This window comes from Lupinus angustifolius, chromosome LG02, assembly GCF_001865875.1.
Source record: "Lupinus angustifolius cultivar Tanjil chromosome LG02, LupAngTanjil_v1.0, whole genome shotgun sequence".
Lineage (NCBI taxonomy): Eukaryota > Viridiplantae > Streptophyta > Magnoliopsida > Fabales > Fabaceae > Lupinus > Lupinus angustifolius.
Genome location: NC_032010.1, coordinates 12,171,592 through 12,193,716, shown reverse-complemented (window position 1 = coordinate 12,193,716; position 22,125 = coordinate 12,171,592). Strand labels below are relative to the sequence as shown.

Genomic DNA, 22,125 nt, shown 5'->3' with positions numbered 1-22,125 from the left:
ATGAAAGAATTATGCTTCATACACATCCAAGGAGGAAGATTATATGGAGTTAAGAACGCCGGCCAAATGCTATAGGTAGAACTAAGTGTTCCAAATGGATTAAAACCATCTGCAGCAAGGCCTAAGCGGACAATTCGAGGATCTGAAGCAAAATCAGGATGCATTAAATTAAAAGTCTTCCACGCCTCACCATCTCTTGGATGCCTTATCAATCCATCTTTATTGCTTTCTGAAGCATGCCATCTCATATGTTTTGCAGTCTTACAACACCTAAACAATCGTTCCAATCCTAGTTTGAGTGGAAAGTAGTGCAAAACCTTTGCTGCTACCTTGTTATTCTTATTGGGTTTCCTTCTAGATTTACCATAATGTTTGCATGCATCCAAACCATCTCCCAAATATAACATACAATCATTTGGACATGCATCTATCTTGGTGTAGTTAAGACCAAGTTTGTTAATGATTTTCTTTGACTCATAAACAGAAGGAGGAAACTTCACTTCTTCAAATGCATCTCTCAAAAAATCTAATATCAAAGTCATCGTCTTGTCACTTAATCCACACAAAACCTTTATATGATATAATTTGATTATAAACTCCAGTTTTTTGTAATTGCTCCCTTCATACAATTTCTAATTTCCGTCTTTTAGAAACTCGTCAATGAATTTATGATCATCCCTTGGCCCCTCATTTAGTATTTCGTCAGCGCCACATTGTTCTGATACACCTTCATTGTTAACTTGTTGTCTATAATGCCCAAATGCATCATTCATCATTGTCTCCATTGGATTCTCATAATGACAAGCTTCTTGCATTACATCTTCAGTTGTAGTAGAGTGAAATACTTGCTTTTCACCATGAAGATTCCATATAACAAAATTTAGGGGAATGGTTTCTTAAGCAAATGGTCATAAGCTATGTCTCTAGTTTGCCATTTCATAAACCCACATTTGGGACATGGACATCGAATTGTATCTCCAACAGCTCCATTCTCAAAAGCAAAATCTAAGAACTGACTTAAACCAATTAAGTAGTCATCTGTATTGCGTGGCTTAGAAATCCAAGTTTTATCCATTAGAATATATACCTAAACATTTTGAATACTAAATCATTAGGATGAGGCAAAAATTAAAGTACATTCACAATACAAATTAAGTTAAAAAATAAGACACACAAATACAATTTCTTTGTGAAAGTCATCATATGATATCTAACTCCTCTAATATTGTAGTCATATGAATAAAAATAAACTACACTTAATTAGATGAAACTGGAAGGTAAACTACAACAATTACTATTATCAAATATTAAAATTACACGCGAGAAGATATGGTTGAATATATTGTCATGAAAGTAGCAGTGACGGTAAAATGAAGCAAATGGAAATGTCTTAGAACGTGACAAGGAAATCAGTTAGAATGAAAATACGCACCCCTTTGTTATACAAATTAATGTCTATCTACAATTCTGCATACTAGTATACTTATAAAAAACTCAATCAAATAGAAGGTTTATCTACAATATAGGAATACTCAACAGTATCTCAACATGTAACTTATATATAACATATATAATGCCATATGGTTACACAATCATAAAGACTTTTGTAGTAGCACTAGAAACAGTGAATATGCTACTATGGACAAGTTTGGAATTTCAAAATGGCCTTGGTTTTTCTTAAGTCGTGATGATGCTATGCTATAGCCTAATCACTTTTACAAGACCAAACGTTGTTTATGATTAGGAATTTAGGAGACACATGGTAACAAAAACTAAGTCAGGAATACAACAAAATTCTCACGCATGATTTCTTCCTCTCCTTTTGCCTCTTTTTTGTCAATACTTTTAGACAGCTGAATTAGCGAAATATGTTCATCTTATTTCACACATAAGTTTCAACTGATTGAAATGTATTATAATATAAGCGTGTTGGGCTAAACATAATATGACTATTATTAGAGGGTGGTGCAGACTCTGCTCTTTGTTAAAGGAATAAACATACTTATGCATATACTATTTGGAACAAGGTTACCAACAGTGATAATAATTAGGCATATTATTAACCATGTATCCTTTATGTTACTCTTCCACTGTGGTGTAATGTTGTATGGTCTCTACTCCAATGGTTCACTACTATACTAGCAATTAGTTATGATGCAATTACAGTAAAAATATTATGGACTTGTCTTGTGAATATCCAATCTTAACATCTTCCAAACTATTTTTTATTTTAATAACCCAAAGTTCTTTGCACTTTATGTTATAAATGTTTGGAAAGTTGTACATATAACTTGTTTTCTTCTTGGAATCAGTATGCTTGCGGGAAGACATTGGCCGACAGTAGGCCACAAATAAGAGGAAGATTTGCGAGGAATGAAAAAACATAAGCATATGAGTTCTATAATAATTACTTCAATATCCATCATTTGTAAGTACAATGTTTAGTTGCTTCACATTTCATGCATATTTATTTAGAAATTGTGTAAGTACAATGTTTATAAGTGTCGTGTAGTGGCACTGTTGGGAACAAGCAACTGAATAAAAGAAAGAGAATAAAAATGAACACAAAAGAAGATAAAACAAGTTTCAGCGAATTGTGCATTTGTGTTTATACATTGGGAAATTTTAAAAATATTAGATATAACAATTATAATAAACCAGATTTATATATTTGTGATCTGTCACTCGACAGGATCAAAATCATGGTGGCATAGTAAAAAAATCACATTGCCAACCTATCAACCTCTAGGAGTTTTACTTAAAGGTTGATGACTTTTAATATGTGAATGTTGGATAACCCAAATTGTGGCTATTACTGCACACAGCCCAACAAATCTCACTTAAAAAATCCCTCTTTTCCATTTAATTGGGTGAAGGAAGTTGTGTCCCCAAGTTAACAATAGATTGTGTCATTACCAAGAATCTGTTGATTTGGTGGAACATGACAAGTTGAAGGAATAAATACAGTTATACACTTATACAATATAGGATTTAGTTAAATAAAAACCCTAATCCCTAACAATTTCAAGCAACAAATTCAAAACACAAAGAATGGAAGAGCACAAAAATAGAGAAAATTAAAAACAAACATAATCAACCAAAAAAATCAAAACAAACAGAAAACTCTAATCCCTAATAATTTCACTTGTTTATAATGCTAACCTGTTCTTGATGAATGGAAGAGCACAAACACAAAGAAATCGAAATGAATGGAAAAGATTGTAACCTTAGTGTGGAAAAGAACCTCTGCATGAAAGAGAACCTATGTGCAAGAGAGCCTCAGTGTAGAAGAATGGAAAATAATGGGAAAGAATGAAGGATTTAGGTTTTATAATGGGAAATTCATAATGGAGGTTGAAAACCTCTACTAATTAAATAAAAAACCCCATTGTGTATTCAGTCAATTGCCCAGCCCACCCTGTTTGATTTATTTGTGGGGATTTCAATAACCTCCACAAAAAAGCCTCCACAAAATACAAAATTTAGTAGCGTGAACGAACCACATATACAAGGACTGTGCGTGCTCTATTTTAATTTTTTTTGTTAAATTTAAAAACAAAATTTGTTTCGTTCAATGTTATTAACACACTAACAGTTATCAAATCGGACAGAGTACTGATAAATTAGTATAGTGATTCACTGATTAAACTACATATTAGTGAAGATGGATATACTATTTCATATTAATATTAATGCTGAAAAATCAATAAAGAAAACAATAACAACTTTTATTTATACAATTTGTTAAAATAAAAAATGTATCACTTGATGGAAAACCATATTTTAGAAGTATAAAAATTTACTAGTTGTGTGTTTGATCTCGATACTAACATTTTGATAAAAATAAGTCATTTTCATTAAAAAATAATTTTCAATGAAATTAGTTGTATGACCGATATAGATTAATTGAAAATCGGTTTGCATGACCAGTTTTGATTGATATGATTGTATGACTGATATAATTGTTATATTGTACCGGTATTGAGACTGATTCACCTGTTAAACCGACTGGCACAAAATGGTTTTTATAGCAATAGTTTCATTTATAGTATATGTGCTACTAAATTATCTATTAATTCTCTTATAAAATCTTCAAAACGGATACTATGAAGGTATGCATGCATTATCAATGAGTTTCTTTTTTTATGTAGAAAACAATTGCAATTTTTTATAAATAATCCATTTGATCAGCAATTAATTTTTTTAATTAGCAAGATGAAAATGTTTGGATTGAGACTCTAATAAATATATGTTATAATGTTTTTTTATTGGTTTATTAGAGAAGGAATATAATAGGATATGCTAGTTGATTTTTTTAAATTTAATAATTGATATTATATTAATATTTCTAGAATGTTCTTATATTGTAAGATGATGATACTTGTATGAGCCAATTAGCTTGAAATTCTAATTTCAACTCACCCTATAGTGTAGGGAGCACATAATATGGTAGTTGTGTTGTCACCATTTTGGATATACTGCAATAAAATATCACTTTTATACTAAACTATGCACAACTATAGCATTAATAAATTAACTAGACAATAGGGTGGCATTTGTTTTTGTTAGAATTGCATAGAAGAAAGAATTGTGAGAGTGAGGAAGATGAGAACAAAGAGAGAGAGTTGATGAATGTAAAAGTAGGAAATTAGGGAGTGAAGTTGGTAATTGAAAATGATTCTCAATTGTAATGAATAATGCCTCAATTACATGCTAATATATAAGTTTCTATTTTGGGCTTAACAAACTTAACCATATACCAGAAATGGTAACTCCAAACTATCCTACAACCAACTCATTTGATTATTCAATTAACATTCCCCCTTAATCAAACAGTTATAACACATCAATACAAATTACAGTAGTAGAATTCCTATACAACAAAGTACAACCAGGCTTTAAAAACTAAAGACATTAAACATGCCTCTCAACTTCCTAAATCTCTCAATCTTCAATGCCTTGGTCAATACATCTGCACTTTGAGTTTTTGTGGGGCAGTGAACCAGCTTGACTCTACCTTTTCCAACTCTCAAGAAGTGAAACATTGTTTCAATGTGTTTGCTCTTTCCATGACTTACAGGATTCTTGGCCAAGTTTATTGTTGATGTATTGTCCATCCTTAATTCAAATTTCTCAAAGTCCCCATACTTCAATTTTGTCATCAAGTATGTCATCCATAGTCCTTGGCATGCAGTATTGCAAGCTACAATGTATTTAGTCTCACAGGTTGAAAGAGGTACCACATCTTACTTCCTTGAGCTCCAAGATATAGGTGCACCAAAGATAGTGAACAAATACCCTGAAGTGCTCCACTTATCCTCATTATCTCCACATCAATCCGAGTCTGAATATCTCACAAAGATTGATTCACATTTCTACTTCTGATTTGGAAACAATACGCCATAGCATAGAGTCCCCTTCAAGTATCTTAGGATTCTCTTTGCTACAGTTTTGTGTGATTGTGTAGGACTAGCCATGTGTTTGCTTATCACTCCTACACCATAGGTAATTTCAGGCTACTGTGACAAATGAACCTAAGACAACCCACAATTTGTCTACAGAGTGTTGCATCCACAGGGTTTTCCAAGGCTGCTTCACTCAACCTCAAGTTCCCTCCAACTAGTACTGATACAGGTTTGCAATTTAGCATAGGAACCTGTATAGCACATATGTTATATACTTCCTTTGATGCATTACGATTCATTTCTCTATCTTCAGAAATTCTATGCCAAGAAGTAGGCTATCTCACCAAGATAAGTCATTTCAAACTCATATTTGAGCTTTCCTTTTAGCTTCAGAATCTAAGCTTCACTACTCATTGTGATGACTATGTCATCTATATAAAGACAAATTAGAATTAGCTCACATGCGATGGTCAAATTCAAATAGTGATGCAATACCCAAAGTGCCTAACATTGATTATGATAGCCTTGAAAGCATAAGTGGTCCTATGACTAGGGCACGGGCAAAAAGGGCTCAAAATGCCCTTGGATAACTCATTGAGTTGATCCATGATGGTGAACCAAAGTTAGCCCAAGGGGGTTTAAAGATGCTCAGTAGTATCTTGGTTCATGGTTTTGACCGAGTCAAGGACAAACCAGGCCATGTGCATGAGACAGGCCACAGGCCTGGCCAAGGCGCTAAATCTGACCCTAGCACGGGGCCAGATGCATCAGGCGCCAAGCCTGTCCGAGACAATTCTGATTGTGGCATAGGGCCAGGTGCATTAGGTACCAAGTCTGACTGAGGTGTGCTGACCGAGTGGAAGTTCATGGCGCTCCAAGTGCTGAGCCAGGCGTTGGGCCAATCTGGCCTGGCCAGGAAATTTGACAGAGGCGCATGCGCCTACTCTGTCGCATCAGGCACTAGGCGTAGCCTGACCGAGTCAGGCCTAGCCAACATGTTTGGCATGGAATATTTTAATTTCAATAATAATTGTGTGGCCCAATTTTTGACCAACACTTAGTTTAATTTATTTCAGTGTTTGTTTCATAAATCTGCCCATAAATAATGTCTAATTCGAAAAATGGCTCGTGAGATTTAAACCAAGCCTAAAAGTGTAGCCGACACTTTAATGTTTGGACCAACCTATAATTTTCATGAACCAAGGGTATTCTAACTTAGTCTAATATTATTTGGTAGGTGAATATATGAATGGCAACGGGGCGGGTCGAGGTGGGGTTTGCACATACCCAAACCCGAACCCAAAATTCAAAACCCGTACCCAAACTCAACGGGGTTGAAAATAAAAATACCATCCCCGAACCCGTCGGTTTTCGGGTAACCCGAACCCGAAAAAAAAACCCGAAAATGATAAAGTATTAAGGAAAATATGATATTATTTTCGTGTAATTTTACTATAACATTTATATTTTCTCTTGTATTATTTCATTTCTTTTATGTTTGAAGATCTAATAGTATGTAAAGTAACATTAGAAATTAAAAACAATTGGCAAATGATAGAAATTTCAATTTTAAATTGAATTACCTTACTTCGGGGCGGGTTCGGGTTAGGGTCTTTGCTATACCAAACCCGAACCCAATCAATCGGGTTTTCCCTGTTAAATTCGGGTTCGGTTCGGGTGGGTACCCACGGGTTCGGTTTTTATTGCCATCCCTAGGTGAATTAGAGATGTTGTATCTGTTGGAGGAGGAATGCTCCAAGGAATTATGAATATGACCATGGAGTGGCTTAAATGGGGCATTTATGGTGCTTAAACACCTTGTCTGGACCGTTGGAGCTTAACTCACCTAGGCACAAATCATCTAGGGGAATCCTAAGTCATTTTCAGAGTTGTTGGAACAAAGTTGCTCGTGGGAAATTGCCATGTGCTCATTGAAGACTTCAAGCCAATGGCATCCTAAGTCATTCAACTCATTATCTATCACCTTTCTGCCGATGGAATTCTCTCCTTGGACAAAGAGAATCCTAAGCCAATGTTAAGTGCACTCGAGGGCCACTATGGAGACAATAACTCCAACATTCTACCATGTACTGAAATATGAGTTGAGACTACAAAAAATGCAAGCATCCTATGCAACTCATCAAGTCTTGTCGTGCAACTTTAATGAAGGCATTAAGCCTTATTCAACATGTGCCTAAAGGATGAAGTCATGGAATTAAGGAAGAAATGAATCCTAAGCTAATGAAGTTTCAATCGTGGCAACCAAGGCATCCTAGGCCAATGTCTTTATGTTTTCTTTTAATGTAATAAAGCATGCAAAATACATGTGCTAATCTAATTACCAGCCGAATGTAGTCTAGTTTAGGAATAGATTCATTTGGCTCATGGTATCCTATGTTAAGTTACCATGCATTAGCCTTACTTCTTTTGTGTTTCATAAGTCGTGGAAACCTATATGGCTTGCCTATAAATGTAAGCCTTTTGCAATGGAATAAACAAGTTAAGTTACGTTGAATCATAATTCTTTGTGAATTGAGGATTGTATCTTTGTGAGAGTATTCTCCAAACCTTTTTGGATGAACCAAGATTAGAAGTTCTTATCAAGAACCAAGTTCTTGTGGTAAGCATCACTTTGGCTTATCAAAACCTCATAAGTGTTGTGGTGCCTTTCACCTCAAGCCTTTTCCATCTTCTTTTATCCTAGTTTACATTTTCGTGCCTATTATTTTCTTAAAAGCTCTACTCAATCGTGAGCTTGGCCAAACACCAACCAAGATAGATTGTGCAAGAGCCTTTTACCCAAGAGGTTCACATCACATACACACCATGTTCCACCTTGCACTTAGTGAAGCCAATATATGTTAGGAATGAGTAAATCTTGTTGTTCCAAGCTCTTGGAGCTTGTTTCAGACCATACAAAGCATACTTCAAGCTTAGCACTTTGGTTTCATCTACTGATGTCTCAAATCCAGGAGGTTGAGTTATGTAGACTTCCTCTTCAAGAGGGCTATTGAGGAAGGCACTCTTGACATCAAGTTGCCACAGTTTCCAACCATTCTAACTAGCAAGAGCAAGAATCAATCTTACTGTCTCAAATCTGGCCATTGGTGCAAAGACTTCATCATAGTCATATTCTTCTCTTTGCATAAACCCCTTAGTAATAAGCCTAACTTTGTGCTTAGATATACTTCCATCAGGTCTTAACTAGACCTTATACACCCATTTGACTGCTATAGGTTTCTTTCCATCAGGTAGCTCAACCTCTTCCCAAGTGTTGTTTTTATTTATGGCTTTAAGTTCTTCCTCCATTGCCTTGAACCACACATGTTCCTTTATTGCTTCTTGGAAGGTGATTGATTCACTTTCCTTAGTGGTAAGTGTCTTGTCCTTGTAGGTCTGGTTTCAGCAGCCCTGGTTTCATGACCCCTTATCCTTGGAGTAGGATTCAATTCTTTTGTGACTTTCTCGTCTTCTTGCATAGGAATTACAGTCGCTGACATATTGTGCTCAACCTTACTAAGAAGATCCTTTCATCATCTCATCAAAATAGACATCCCTGCTGAACACTGCTTGTTTAGTTATAGGATTCATGAGCTTATATGATCCTGTTGGATTATAACCAACAAAAATCATTAGTTCACTCTTGCCATCCAACTTCTTTCTCACTTAATATGGGATGTGCTTGTAGCAAACTGGTCCAAACACCATAAACTGTTTCATTGATTGTCTCTTCCCATTCCATAATTCTTCAGGAACTTGCTTGTCTAGAGCTTGAGTTGGACATCTATTGAGAACATAGGTTGATGTAGTCACTACTTCACCCCCAAGGTTGTGAGGCAAACCTTTGCACTTCAACTTACATCTTACCATATTCATGACAGTTCTATTTCTTCTCTCAGCCACTCCATTATGATATGGAGAGTATGGAGTAGTAACTTCATGAATAATACTATGCTCTACACTAAAATCTTCAAGCTCTCTTGAAGTAAATTAACCTCCTCCATCAGTTCTGAAGATTTTTAAGAGTTTCCCTAATTGTCTTTCTACCAAGGCCTTGAACTTCCTTATATTATCAAATGCTCACTCTTTGCTTGAAAATGGAGCCCTTAGAATTCTCCTCTTCAAGCTGTCATAGACTTCCATAACTCCATTATTCATCTCCATACCGAAACCTCTTTCATGCAGTTGGCCAAGGCTGATGACATTTGTTTTCATGTCACGAACATATAACACATCATTTATCTATGCGTTTCTGTCATTCTACATCCCGAGAAAGATATCTCCTATTCCTTCAATTATCACTACTCTATTATCATCAAACTTGACCTTGTTTCTTATGGTTGGATCAAAACTCACTAACCACTCATTTTGCCCAGTCATATGATTTTTTGGAACAACTAGAGTCACGATACCAATTATCACTTCCTCTGGTTCTTGCTTTTTTTATACTAATTCTTGTTAAATGCCAAGCATTTAGAAGAATAATGCCCAATTTTATCACAATTGTAGCACCTTACTTTATTTCTATCAACCTTCTTCTTCAAGCCTTTGAATTGTTTACAGTCATTCCTCTTATTGGGTTGTTCTGGTTGATCAGTGGTATTGACATAGGTCTTTTTTGGACCACCTTTCAGATCAAGAAACCTTCCTTGATTCTTGCTTGAATTCTTCACACATATAGCTCGTTTATTTGGTGTATGCACTTGAAGTGCTTCATGTGAGGATCTATCTGTAATCCTCTTATTAAATCTATGTTCATGGGCTTCAAGGGACCATTGACGCTCTTCAATCTTCAAATTTCCAACCCTTCCTAATTCTTCAATAGCCACCACCACATAGTCAATCTCTATAATCACAGTTCTGAGGATTTGTGTATGTGATTATCCTGGTGAAGAAATCAACAATTCTTTCACCTTCTTCCATTTGCATGAGCTCATATTGCCTTCTCATAATTTGCAAACTAATCTTCTTCAGCACCAGCATAGTGTTTCTCCAATACATCCCAAGTTTTTTATGCAGTTGTAGATCTTGCAATCTTTTCGAAGTGGGCATTGTCCATTGCTTGGTGAAGAAGGCAGATTACTCTACAATCTCTCTTCTTATTATGCATGTAAGCATTTCGTTGTGCTTCATGGCTCCATCTTCCAAGATTGGTAGCCTTTCTTAAACAATGTCAGCTACATTTTGATATCCAAAAATAGCCTTCATTTGGATGCGCCATCTAGTCCAATTCTTTTCATCTATCACGGGTAGAGTTGTATCAAAGTTTCCAGTGGTTTGAGCCATTTGTTGCAGCAGAAAAAATTGGTCTTTTAGATGAATCTTGATGCCAAATGTTAGAATAGTAGAGAAGAACAGATTGTGAGACTGAGGAAGATGAGAACAAAGAAAGAGATAGTTGATGCAAGTAAAAGTAGGAAATTGGGGAATGAAATTGGTGATTGAAAATGATTCTGAATTGTAATGAATAATGCCTCAATTACATGCTAATATACAAGTTTAACCATATACCAGAAATGGTAACTCTTAACTATCCTACAACTAACTCATTTAATTTCTCAATTAACAGTTTTCTTTCTTTAATTTCTTCATTTGCATAAACTTGAATATCGGTTTAATTCATCATTTAATTACTCATTTAATTACTCTACAACTTGAATATCGATTTTGGAGTGCCGAAAAAAAAAATAAACTCTATAGTGATATTGTTGAGTTACATTAAGAAAACAAAATCTACAATAAGGTAATAGAGTTATATTAAAATAATAAAAAACCAAGCCTCTACATTATAGTTGCCAAGTTTGACTTGGAGTGAAGTCGAGATTAATATAAAATCCAACCTTGATGCCAATTTTCCAAAAAAATACACTAATTTGGTAATTAATTTAAATTGTGCAACAAAACTGTAATATTTCAGTCAATATGTACCAACTACAATGATCCTGTAATATTTCAGGTAAGTGCACTAATTTGACATTTAATGTTGGTTGAAAAGGATCATGACATGGAATGGCCTGAGTGGTGAAGTTAATAATAGTCACATATTGATGATCAGCATTGATCATCCTATTTATTGTAATTTTCCTTCAAGGCTTAATCTTTAATGCAATCATCATTAATGTCCTTTGCTTTCTATGGTGGAATTCGTTGGATCTGCATTAATGGCAAATTCGTGTATTTCCAAATCGGTTGATGTACCAATATTTAAAGTCGCCTCACTTTCATTAATTTTTTCGTGTATGGTAATGGCATTAACGAGGCTGAAATTGACACCAACATTTTTCCTTCGAGTGGAATGTCAATTAATGTTTCGGGAATTTCTTTTTATAATTGTGTTCACTTTTTCAAATAATAAAAACCAAAGAAAATTAGAAAATTTTGGTCATCAGACACGATTTCTTTAAGAAAATAGAAAAACGAAATATCAAAATCATGTTTTACAATCACAAAACAAAACAAATTCAGATATTGAGAGTTATGACTTGCAGAAATGATTTTCGTTAAAGACCAAATTTAAAAAAGGTATTCATAACTACCATACATGGTTACTATAAAGAAACAAATAGGGAACGAAAATCATGAATGAGAGGTACAAACTTCCAAATGAAAAACAGAAATCATGGCTGACATCTTTGTTTTACTAAAATTGCACTACTTTGCTAATAATTCAAAAAATACATCAAAGTGTTCGATTCCAGCCACACTTATTGGAATGGAAAGATACACACTTCAAAAATGATTAGTTCCTTGCCAAAAGAGTGAGAGATTGTTAAATATTTTTATATTTTCTTCAGTTTATGTGTTGTGTGGTGTAGTAGTTTAGCAAGTTGCCTCCACTTTAGAGGAAGTTGTATATGTAATTTTTGAAACTGATTATAACCTCTTTACTTAGCCTATTTTAAGGTTGCATCTAGTGCATAATGAAACACATCAGTTCACAATTTCTCTTCCTAACATTGGTATCTAGAGCCAGCCAAAGAGAAAAAAGAAAAGGGGTGTGGTATTTTCCTATAGAAAACCCATAGTGAGTGAAGTTGATAGAGAGAGAGACACCCTCATTGTTGAAAAAAAATTACGCTCACTCACACCAAAATTTGACTATATGGTGTGCTCAATTGAAGAGTCCAATGACATTGATGAACTCTCTCTAGATGAACTTCAAAGTTCCTTGTTGGTTCATGAACAAAAGATGCATAGAAGTTCAACAACAGAGGAACAAGCATTGAAGGCTTCTACCAATACTAATTCCAATAACTTCAGAGGAAGGGGTAGGGGTAGACGTAGAGGATATAGAGATCGAGGAAATAGAGATTCTAGCGGGAACTTTAGAGGAAATCCTCACCAACAACAAGGAGGATGTAAAATATATAAAAAGTCCAAGTTAGAGTGCTATAGATGCCATAAGTTTGGTCATTATGCCTCTGGGTGCTACACAAAATTGTCTAATTACAAAGGAAATGGAGAAATGTCTAACTTTGTAGAGGAGAATGAAGAAGAAACATTGCTGATGATATCTCATGAGAAATTCCAATATGATGTGTGGTATGTTGATACTGGTTGTAGCGACCACATGTGTGGAAGTAAGTCATATTTCTCTTATTTAGACGAAAACTTTCGATCTAAAGTCATTTTTGGTGATTGCTCTACTATAAATGAGATATTAAAATTTAAACCAAGAATGGTTTGATGGAAACCATCTCTAATGTATTTTATGTTCCTGACTTGAAAAGCAATTTGTTGAGTGTTGGTCAAATACAGGAAAAAGGTTATATAATAACCATACAAAAAGATGCTTGTGAGATATATGATCCTATCAGAGGATCTATTGTAGTTTTTGAAATGAGTTCTAACAGGTTGTTTCCTTTGAAGATTCAAAGTGCACAAACATGCTTGATGAGTGACGTGAAGGATCCCTCATGGCTTTGACATTTCCGCTATGGCCACTTAAATTTCAATGTATTGAACACTATTCAACAGAAAAACATGGTGGTAGGTCTTCCACAAATAGTCAATCCATCTCAAATTTGTGAAGAATGTGTTTTTGGAAAACAACATCATTCATCATTCCCACAAGAAAAATCATGGAGAGCAAAACAAGTTTTGGAGTTGATTCATTATGATATTTATGGGCTGATTAATCCTACATCAAATGGTGGTAAACGCTACTTCATTACATTCATTGATGATTATAGTCAAAAAACTTGGGTTTATTTTCTACAGGAAAAATCTGAGCTCTATCTGTTTTCAAACACTACAAAGCACTTGTTGAAAAAAAGAGTGAACATGCAATCAAAGTTCTCCGCAGTGATCATGGTGATGAATACAACTCACAAGAATTTGCATATTTTTATATCATACATGGAATCAAGAGACAACTTATAGCAGCTTACACACCACAACAAAATGCATTGTAGAAAGGAAGAATCCAACAATCTTAAATATGGTTCAAACCATTTTGAAGATGAGTGGAGTGCCAAGAAATTTTTGGCCAAAAGCTGTAAATTGGAGCATTCATCTTCTGGACAGAAGCCTCACCTTTGCTATGAAGAATATGACACCTGAAGAAGCATGGAATGGACACAAGCCGAATGTTGAGCATTTCAGAATTTTTAGTTGCATAGCTTATGCCCATGTTCTAGACCAAAAAAGGAAGAAGCTTGATGATAAAGGTGAAAAGTGTGTATTCATTGGTGTTAGTGAAGCTTCCAAAGCATATAAGTTGTATAATCCTCTCACAAAAATAATTGTGACAAGCAGAGATGTCATCTTTGATGAAGAGAAAACTTGGGAATGGAATGTGCAGCAACCTACTCCAAATACTTCAGAATTTGAATTTGAAGAAGAGGAACAAGAAAATGGGAAGCAGTCTTGTATAATTCACAAGTAGAACATAGAGGAGAAGGAAAAATTGCAACACCAATAAGAGTTAAAACTTCAACGGATGCATATGTTGAAACTCCTAGAAGTCGCATTCGAAAAAGGCCATCTTGGATGGAAGATTTTGAGGTAACTAGAATTAATCAAATTGATGATCTTGTTACTCATTTTGCATTATTTTCAAATTGTGATCCCACAACCTCTGAGAATGCCGCCAAGGAAGCAAAATGGCAAAAGACAATGGATGAAGAAATTGGAGTCATAGAAAGAAACCATACATGGGAGCTTGTTGATCTTCCAGATGAGCAGAAAACTGTTGGTGTAAAATTGCTTTTCAAAACTAAAATAAAAGAAGATGGTGAAGTTGACAAGTATACAGCAAGATTGGTGGCAAAAGGATATAAGCAAGAATATAGTGTGGACTATAAAGAGGTGTACGCTCCATTTGTAAGCCATGATACTATCAGATTGGTGATTGCCATGGCAGCTCAAAACTCATGGCCTACCTATCAAATGGATGTTAAATCAACATTCCTTCATGGAACCTTGGATGAGCAGGTATTTGTTGATCAACCCCCTAACTATATTAAAGTTGGAAATGAACATAAAGTGTATAGATTGAATAAGGCACTTTATGGACTAAAACAAACTCCAAGAGCTTGGTATAGTCCAATAGAGGTATATTTTTTTAAATAAGGATTTAGTAAATGCCCATATGAACGCAGACTCTTGGTTAAAGTTGGATCTGAAGGAAAAATACTTATTGTTTTCTTATATTTGATGACCTTATATTTATTAGAAATGATTTGGGAATGTTTGAAAATTTCCAAAAAGTCTATGATGATTGAATTTGAAATGTCTGATCTTGGCTTCATGCATCATTTTCTTGGTATAGAAGTAGTGCAATCAACTAATGGGTATTTTATTTCTCAAAAGAAGTATACCCAAGAACTCTTAAACAGGTTTCAGATGCAGGATTGCAATCCTATAAGTACTCCATTTGAGTATGGTTTGAAGCTAAACAAAGATTTTAAGGGAAAAAGGTGGATAACATACTATTTAAGCAAATTATGGGTAGTTTGATGTATTTAACTGTTACTAGGTCTGACATAATGCATTTTGCCAGCCTAATTAGTAGATACATGGAAAGTCCATCTGAAATGTACCTCTTAGCTGCCAAACGAATCCTCTGTTATCTTAAAGGAACAAAACAACTTGGGCTATTTTTCAAGAAAGGTGAAAAATCAGAATTGATTGGATTCAACAATAGTAACTTTGCAGGGGATCAACATGACAGGAGGAGTACTTCAGACTATGTCTTTATGCTTGGCATAGGGGTTGTCTCATGGTTATCTAAAAAGCAACATATAGTCACATTATCAACTACTCAAGTTGAGTTTGTTGCTGCTTCAACTTGTACTTGTCAAGCCATTTGGTTGAGGAAAATACTTGAAGAACTACATTCCAAGCAAGAGGAGGCTACTACAATATATTGTGATAATACCTCAGCCATCAAACTCTCCAAAAATCATGTACTTCATGGAAGAAGTAAACATATTGATGTTAAGTACTATTTTTTTGAGAGACCTCAACAATAATGGAACAATTGTCTTGAAGTACTACAAAAGTGAAGATCAATTGACAGACATTTTTACCAAACCTCTCAAAGGACCTTCATTCCAAAATTTAATAAATTTGTTAGGTGTTTGCAAGCTGTACCTCCACTTTAGAAGAAGTTGTATATGTAGTTTTTAAAACTGATTGTAACATCTTTACTTAGCCTATTTTAAGGTTGCATCTAGTACATAATGAAATAAGTCGGTTCACAATTTCTCTTCCTAACATAGGATTCATATTACCAAAGAAAATATATATACTAAAGATAATAAAAATGTCAAAATAACTCAATGAAGTAAAATTTCTCCATCAATCAACCATTTACACAATCAAATTTCCATAGTGATATGGCATAGTGTAATTCTTATTTCCTAAACCAACATGTATTTTAGTAATGACACATAAAACTGTTTTGCTAAATACCGAGTCAATGTCCAACTACATCTTAGGAGTAAAGAAAGGAGACAATGAGTTATACATATTGACGTGAAAATATTTACACGTTACTAATTTTCGATAAAAATCATTGTTAATAATAATGTAAAATCCCATTATTATACTAAAGAAAAAATGGGGTTCATTAAGCCTTGTTTTTAATGTAAAAGTTCAACAAACCGATAGAAAGATTTGTGTGACATATGTATGTTAAGACAACCAATAAAATCTTAACAGTATATTAATTATTTAGTTTTAATTAAGATTTAGTCATTAATATAATACAAAAACTATAAATATATTTATTTCTAAATATAATAGGTTGTATCTATATATAAGTTTTTCTCACTGGTTGAACGGATGAAAACCTATTAGCATTGAACAAATGTTTCAAAAAGCCTTTAACAAATGTTTCAAAAAGCCTTTAACAAATGTCCATAAAAACACTTGGCATTGCTAGCAAACTCAAGAAGTCATTAAATAACCAAACATAACCACTTCTCAAATCTGTAGATCACATAAATAAATCTCTTTTAGAAGTTTGAATCCATTGGCATTCACAAACTTAATAGGTACGTCATGATAAGTTCCAGGTTTTCCCAATTATTATCTCATGATGCATTCAAATCATTTGACCCGTTGTTCCTGCATTACAATTTATAAGCATTATATGCAAATGTTTAGAGCTGCTGTTTATTGAATCTTATGGTTGTCATAATAAGTTTCATGTTTATGTTTCCCTACGAATAATCAATTTCTTCACCAACAGTTTTAATACACAATTATTTTAGGCCGTATCGAAGTATCAATCAAAGATCGAATTACGAAGAAACGAGAGCTAATCTCTTCTTGTTTATGTCCTATCACAGTTAATTTTATATAAGAAACCATTTTGGAAATTTTTGTACTGTTTTTTATAAGGTAATTTATATTTTTTTATGCAATATTTACTGTTTTTCTAATCTTATAATATCTTAAAAAAATGAAATTGTAATTTAAGAGTGAATGTCTCTTAAATAAAAGTTATTGCATATGATGTTTTACACTGTCTTATTATAAGGTAGGAATCAGTATCTTCTCAAGTAATGTAATGGGAGACAAATTAATATTTTTATATAATGAAAGTTAAAAGTTTTATATAATTATATTTAAAGAATAAAAAATGTCAATCTTTATTAGTGTTTTTTCATATTGTTTGTGATGTGTCTCTCTATCAATGGAAGTGATCCTAAGTATTTGTATCAAGCACTTTAAAAAGTCAATTAAAATGTAGGTATTATTGGAGTACAACTCCTTAGGAGAAACATAATTGTTTTTATTTGTTATTTTTTAATTGAAAAATAATTTAAATTATAGTTGTTCAAATTTTTTTTGCCACATGTCACGATGTTGATCTACTAGTAGGGAGGATCCCTTCCGTATTTTATAGATATTTGCAATTAGGTTAAAAAGATTTTTTTGATGACTTGACTGAGTATAATAAAGGAACTGAAATCATCTTTATTACTGAAGTATGAGGAAAGATGATATTTGTAATTTTTGAAGTTATTTAATTAAGAAGTGGAAGCTTGAAAATTTATATATGCCATATGTCAAAATTTCAATCCTGCCCAGTATTGGAGAGAGGAACTGAACTCATATTGAAGGTCATAAGAGTAATCTTGCAGAAGCTATCCCACCAAAACCCCTTCCCATGAGCATAATCTTCTATCCCAGAATTATAACAGAAACTAGTATATACAGATACACACTGTAAGAGGTTTTCAGGAGAGTTGAAAGAGAATGACACAGACATATAATTTATCTTCAAAGTTCAAAAGAAGCGTTTTTCTTGTATGCAGTTTCAAGTCTTGTGCACTTATATTGTGTAATAATTGTGATACAGCAATAACTTAGTATATGTAACAAAACCCTATGGCTCTTGCTAACTTTACAGCACAAAGGATGGTTATATTTTCAATGAAGGTGTAATGAATCAATTAATAGAAAAGTTTTAGAGCTATAGATATTTCTGCAATTTAATGAAATTTATTGAAACATCAATTAATACCAATAAGCTCCTTTAGCTACAAATATGGCGCAAGCACAGGATGTAAGATCAAATGCCGAATTTTCGAAGTTCGATGACTACTATGAAACCATCCAATCCAGAAAGAAATTACCAAAGGCATTGCAGGAGACATTAACAGATGCACTTGCAAAGATTCCAGTTTCTTCTTTTCCGCGAGTTCCAGGAGGAAAAGGTAAGGAGATTAACAATACTAAGGCATCCCACTACTATCACCTTATGCATTTAACTTGTCAATGATTTCCATGACCAAAGTAGTAACATGTAAAATACTTCCTTAGTGATTGAAATTCTAGCATTCACACCCGTTGGCGAAGCAGTTAAGATTCTATCTGAAAACAACATTTTAGCAGCACCAGTTAAAGATCCAGAAGCAGGGACTAGTTCAAATTGGAGAGATAGGTACCTTGGCATCATAGATTATTCAGCTATTATTCTCTGGGTGCTGGAGACTGCAGAAATTGCCGTAGCTGCCCTATCGGCCGGTACAGCAACAGCTGCTGGAGTTGGTACAGGAACTATTGGTGCTCTAGGAGCACTAGCATTGGGAGTAACCGGTCCTGCAGCAATTGCTGGACTAACTGCTGCTGCTGCAGGTGCTGCAGTGGTAGGTGGAATTGCTGTAGAGAAAGGGATGGGTAAAGATGCTCCTCATGTTGCTGATAAACTGGGTGGGGACTTCTACAAAGTAATACTAAAAGAAGAACCATTTAAGTCTACAACGGTATGTATGATGATGACAGAGGGTGACTCTTGACTTAACTGCTAGTTCTACTTTTTACACTGATGTTAACTTTTTGTATATTGAATTCTTGATACAAATTGTTTTCTTCCTTGATTGGGAAGAAACATTTGAAGCTGTGCTGGTGGGCTAACTATTTATTTGTATGGCTTTTTTGTGCTGGTTGTCAATCATGGAAGCTCTTATTATAGAAAAGATGTTAGAAGCGTACCTTAGGGTGGTTTGGACATATGTGAAGGAGACCAATAGAAGCCCCATAAGGAGATTAGATCAAATGGAAGCTAATCTAATTTCTAAAGGAAGAGGGATATCAAGAAAAATCATAGGAAAATGATAAAGAAAGACTTAGAGCTCAATGCTTATGAACATGATTATGATAGAGCATTGTGGCCCCATGTAGCCGACTTCTCCTAGTGGAATAAAGGCTTGGTTGTTATTGTTGTTGTCAATAATCTTCATTTAATAGAAGATGGATGATGACAGTGTTCCTGCATAATCCATTTAGGAATTTATTTACTTGTGTATATAAATTAAGCTAATTATGGATCAGCTAAATCCTTTTCTTAGCTTCATGTCAAAAAAGAAACATACATTCATATTGATTTTTGGTTTCAGGTCAAATCAATACTTAAACAATATAGGTGGGCTCCTTTTGTTCCAGTTGCAAGAAACAGCAGTATGTTGACTGTCATGCTGCTTCTTTCAAAATATAGGCTGAGGAATGTACCTGTGATAGAACCAGGCAAACCCGACATTGTGAACTTCATTACTCAATCTGCGGTTGTTGAAGGTCTCGAGGGATGCAAAGGAAGAGACTGGTTTGATTGCATTGCAGAAAGGCCTATATGCGATCTTGGACTTCCTTTTATGTCTCCTCATGATGTAGGTATCAGTGTTTAAATTTTTCAGCTTCCCGCAGCTTGAAGGTTTGAAATGTTTACTATTTCTTCCTGGGCAGGTTATTAGTGTCTCAAGCAATGACTTGATTCTTGAAGCTTTCAAGCAGATGAGGGATAATAAAATCGGCGGTCTTCCAGTAGTAGAGGGGTCAAATAAGAGAATTGTTGGAAACTTGAGTATAAGAGACATCAGACACTTGCTGCTAAGGCCTGAACTTTTCTCCAATTTTAGGTACGACTGGGTAGAAATTAGAAAATCTTGAACCTGCATGGTAAGCATCTTTGACAATACTTGGGAGACATATATAGCAATAAATATACAACACCAAAAATAATATTTGACATGGTTTTGGCAGTTTCAACAATGAGGAACATAGAAAAATTGGGTATTGGAGGAAAGGCTATGTAAGATGCTTGCATATTTGGTAAAAATGAAAAACAAAATAGAGAGAAGGAGAAGGATAATCAAACAAATGATAAAAAAGGGTAGCCCAGTGCACGAGGCTCCCACTTAGTGGGGTATGGGGATATTAGATGTACACAACCTTACCTAACAAGGCTGTTTCCAGGATTTGAATCTATGACCTCATGGTCATTAAGCAACAAGCTTACTGTTGCACCAAACTCACCCACTAATCAAACAAATGATAACAAGATTTAAAACAAGATTAGTCCAACTAGGGTTGATATGATTCTCCACTTAATAGTATACATGTTGAGTATGATTGGGTATGGAAGATCTTTTTTTGTTTAAGTAAAACAAACAAAGGGTACAACTTTAGCCATCACGCAAGCTTGTAAAATAATTGATTACTCAATTGAAGTATTCTAACTTCATTATCCCTTTATTTTGAGTTTCAGGAAGCTCACTGTGATGGATTTCATGAGCGAAATTGCCTCCTTAAACAGAGATAGTCGAAAAGTTACTCGGCCCATAACATGCAAGCCTGACTCAACACTGCAGAGTGTAATCAACAATCTTGCTTCTCAATCTATTCACAGGATTTATGCAGTAAATGAACAAGAGGAAGTAATCGGAGTCATTACACTGAGAGATGTAATCTCTTCTTTCATCACCGAACCTTCTTACCATTTTGATGATTACTATGGATTTGCAGTGAAAGAGATGTTGAATCAGTGATTTGTATGAATATTTAAATACATGGAAGTTGGAATACTCCAAAGGTAACAAACTCTGTTAGCTGAGAAAACATTTCATTTAAAGTTTTTTGTATAAACAATTCTCATGCAACATCTATCATGCTAAAGCTAGAGAGTTTGTTTTCTGTATAAATAATTCTCATGCAACTTCTATTGTTACGATATTGTATGAAATACTATATATTGGACTCAAGTCTCTTGTTATAACTTTTGCACTAATTACAAGAAGTTGTGGACCTATGAATGTGTCAGACCTTGTAATCCTTATTTTCTAATAAAATATTGGTAGTATCTCCCGGGGATGTATATACAATTAGTTTAACCCTATTAAAAGTTATATTGTATTCTTCTCTTCTATATGTTGTTTATTTGATTGTTTATGGACAACATTAAGTAAATATCACTTCCAATGCATCAATGACAAAACCATCACGGGAGCGGTTTTCTTGTTCTATTTCTAGAAGTTTAGTTGCCATTTCTTCCCCAAGGTTGGAATCTAGGTAGCTCCTGCATGCTCCAAGCAAAGAAGCAAAAACATATGCAGGTGGCTCTACCAACTCTTGCACCAGGTCTTTAGCTTCATCCAAGCGACCAGATCGACCTAAAAGTTCAACCATGAAACCAAAATGCTCAGGATTTGGATGCAAACAATACTCTTTTCTCATCATTTTGAAAACTTGTAATCCTCTGTCAACCTGACCCATCTGTCTGCAAGCAGATAGGACACTAACAAATGTTGCACTGTTTGGTTGAAACCATTTCTGCCAGCATTTCATCAAAGATTTCAAAGGCAGACTCAGTCTCCATTTCTTCCATACTGTCCTATCATTGCATTCGGAAATACTGGATCATCTAGTTTTGTGTCAAACTCAACATATCAAATAGTGAAGTTGCCAAAAATTCGCCCCTATCAGTATCTGC

General features: G+C 34.5%; 1 protein-coding gene across 5 annotated transcripts; it reads left to right on the top strand.

The window, feature by feature from the left end:
* Positions 1,958-21,372, top strand: LOC109335967 (SNF1-related protein kinase regulatory subunit gamma-1-like). 5 transcript variants are annotated; one of them, XM_019572267.1, is made up of 7 exons: positions 1,958-1,962; positions 16,875-16,906; positions 18,401-18,577; positions 18,684-19,126; positions 19,760-20,026; positions 20,103-20,275; positions 20,905-21,184. In XM_019572267.1, exons 3-7 carry the CDS (start codon positions 18,409-18,411, stop codon positions 21,182-21,184), a joined length of 1,332 nt encoding a protein of 443 aa, XP_019427812.1. In that variant the 5' UTR covers positions 1,958-1,962; positions 16,875-16,906; positions 18,401-18,408. The 5 variants fall into 5 exon arrangements, with proteins under 5 accessions (XP_019427812.1, XP_019427804.1, XP_019427823.1 ...); XM_019572259.1 differs by lacking the exon at positions 1,958-1,962 and having other exon boundaries at positions 16,765-16,906; XM_019572278.1 differs by lacking the exon at positions 1,958-1,962 and having other exon boundaries at positions 16,765-16,927.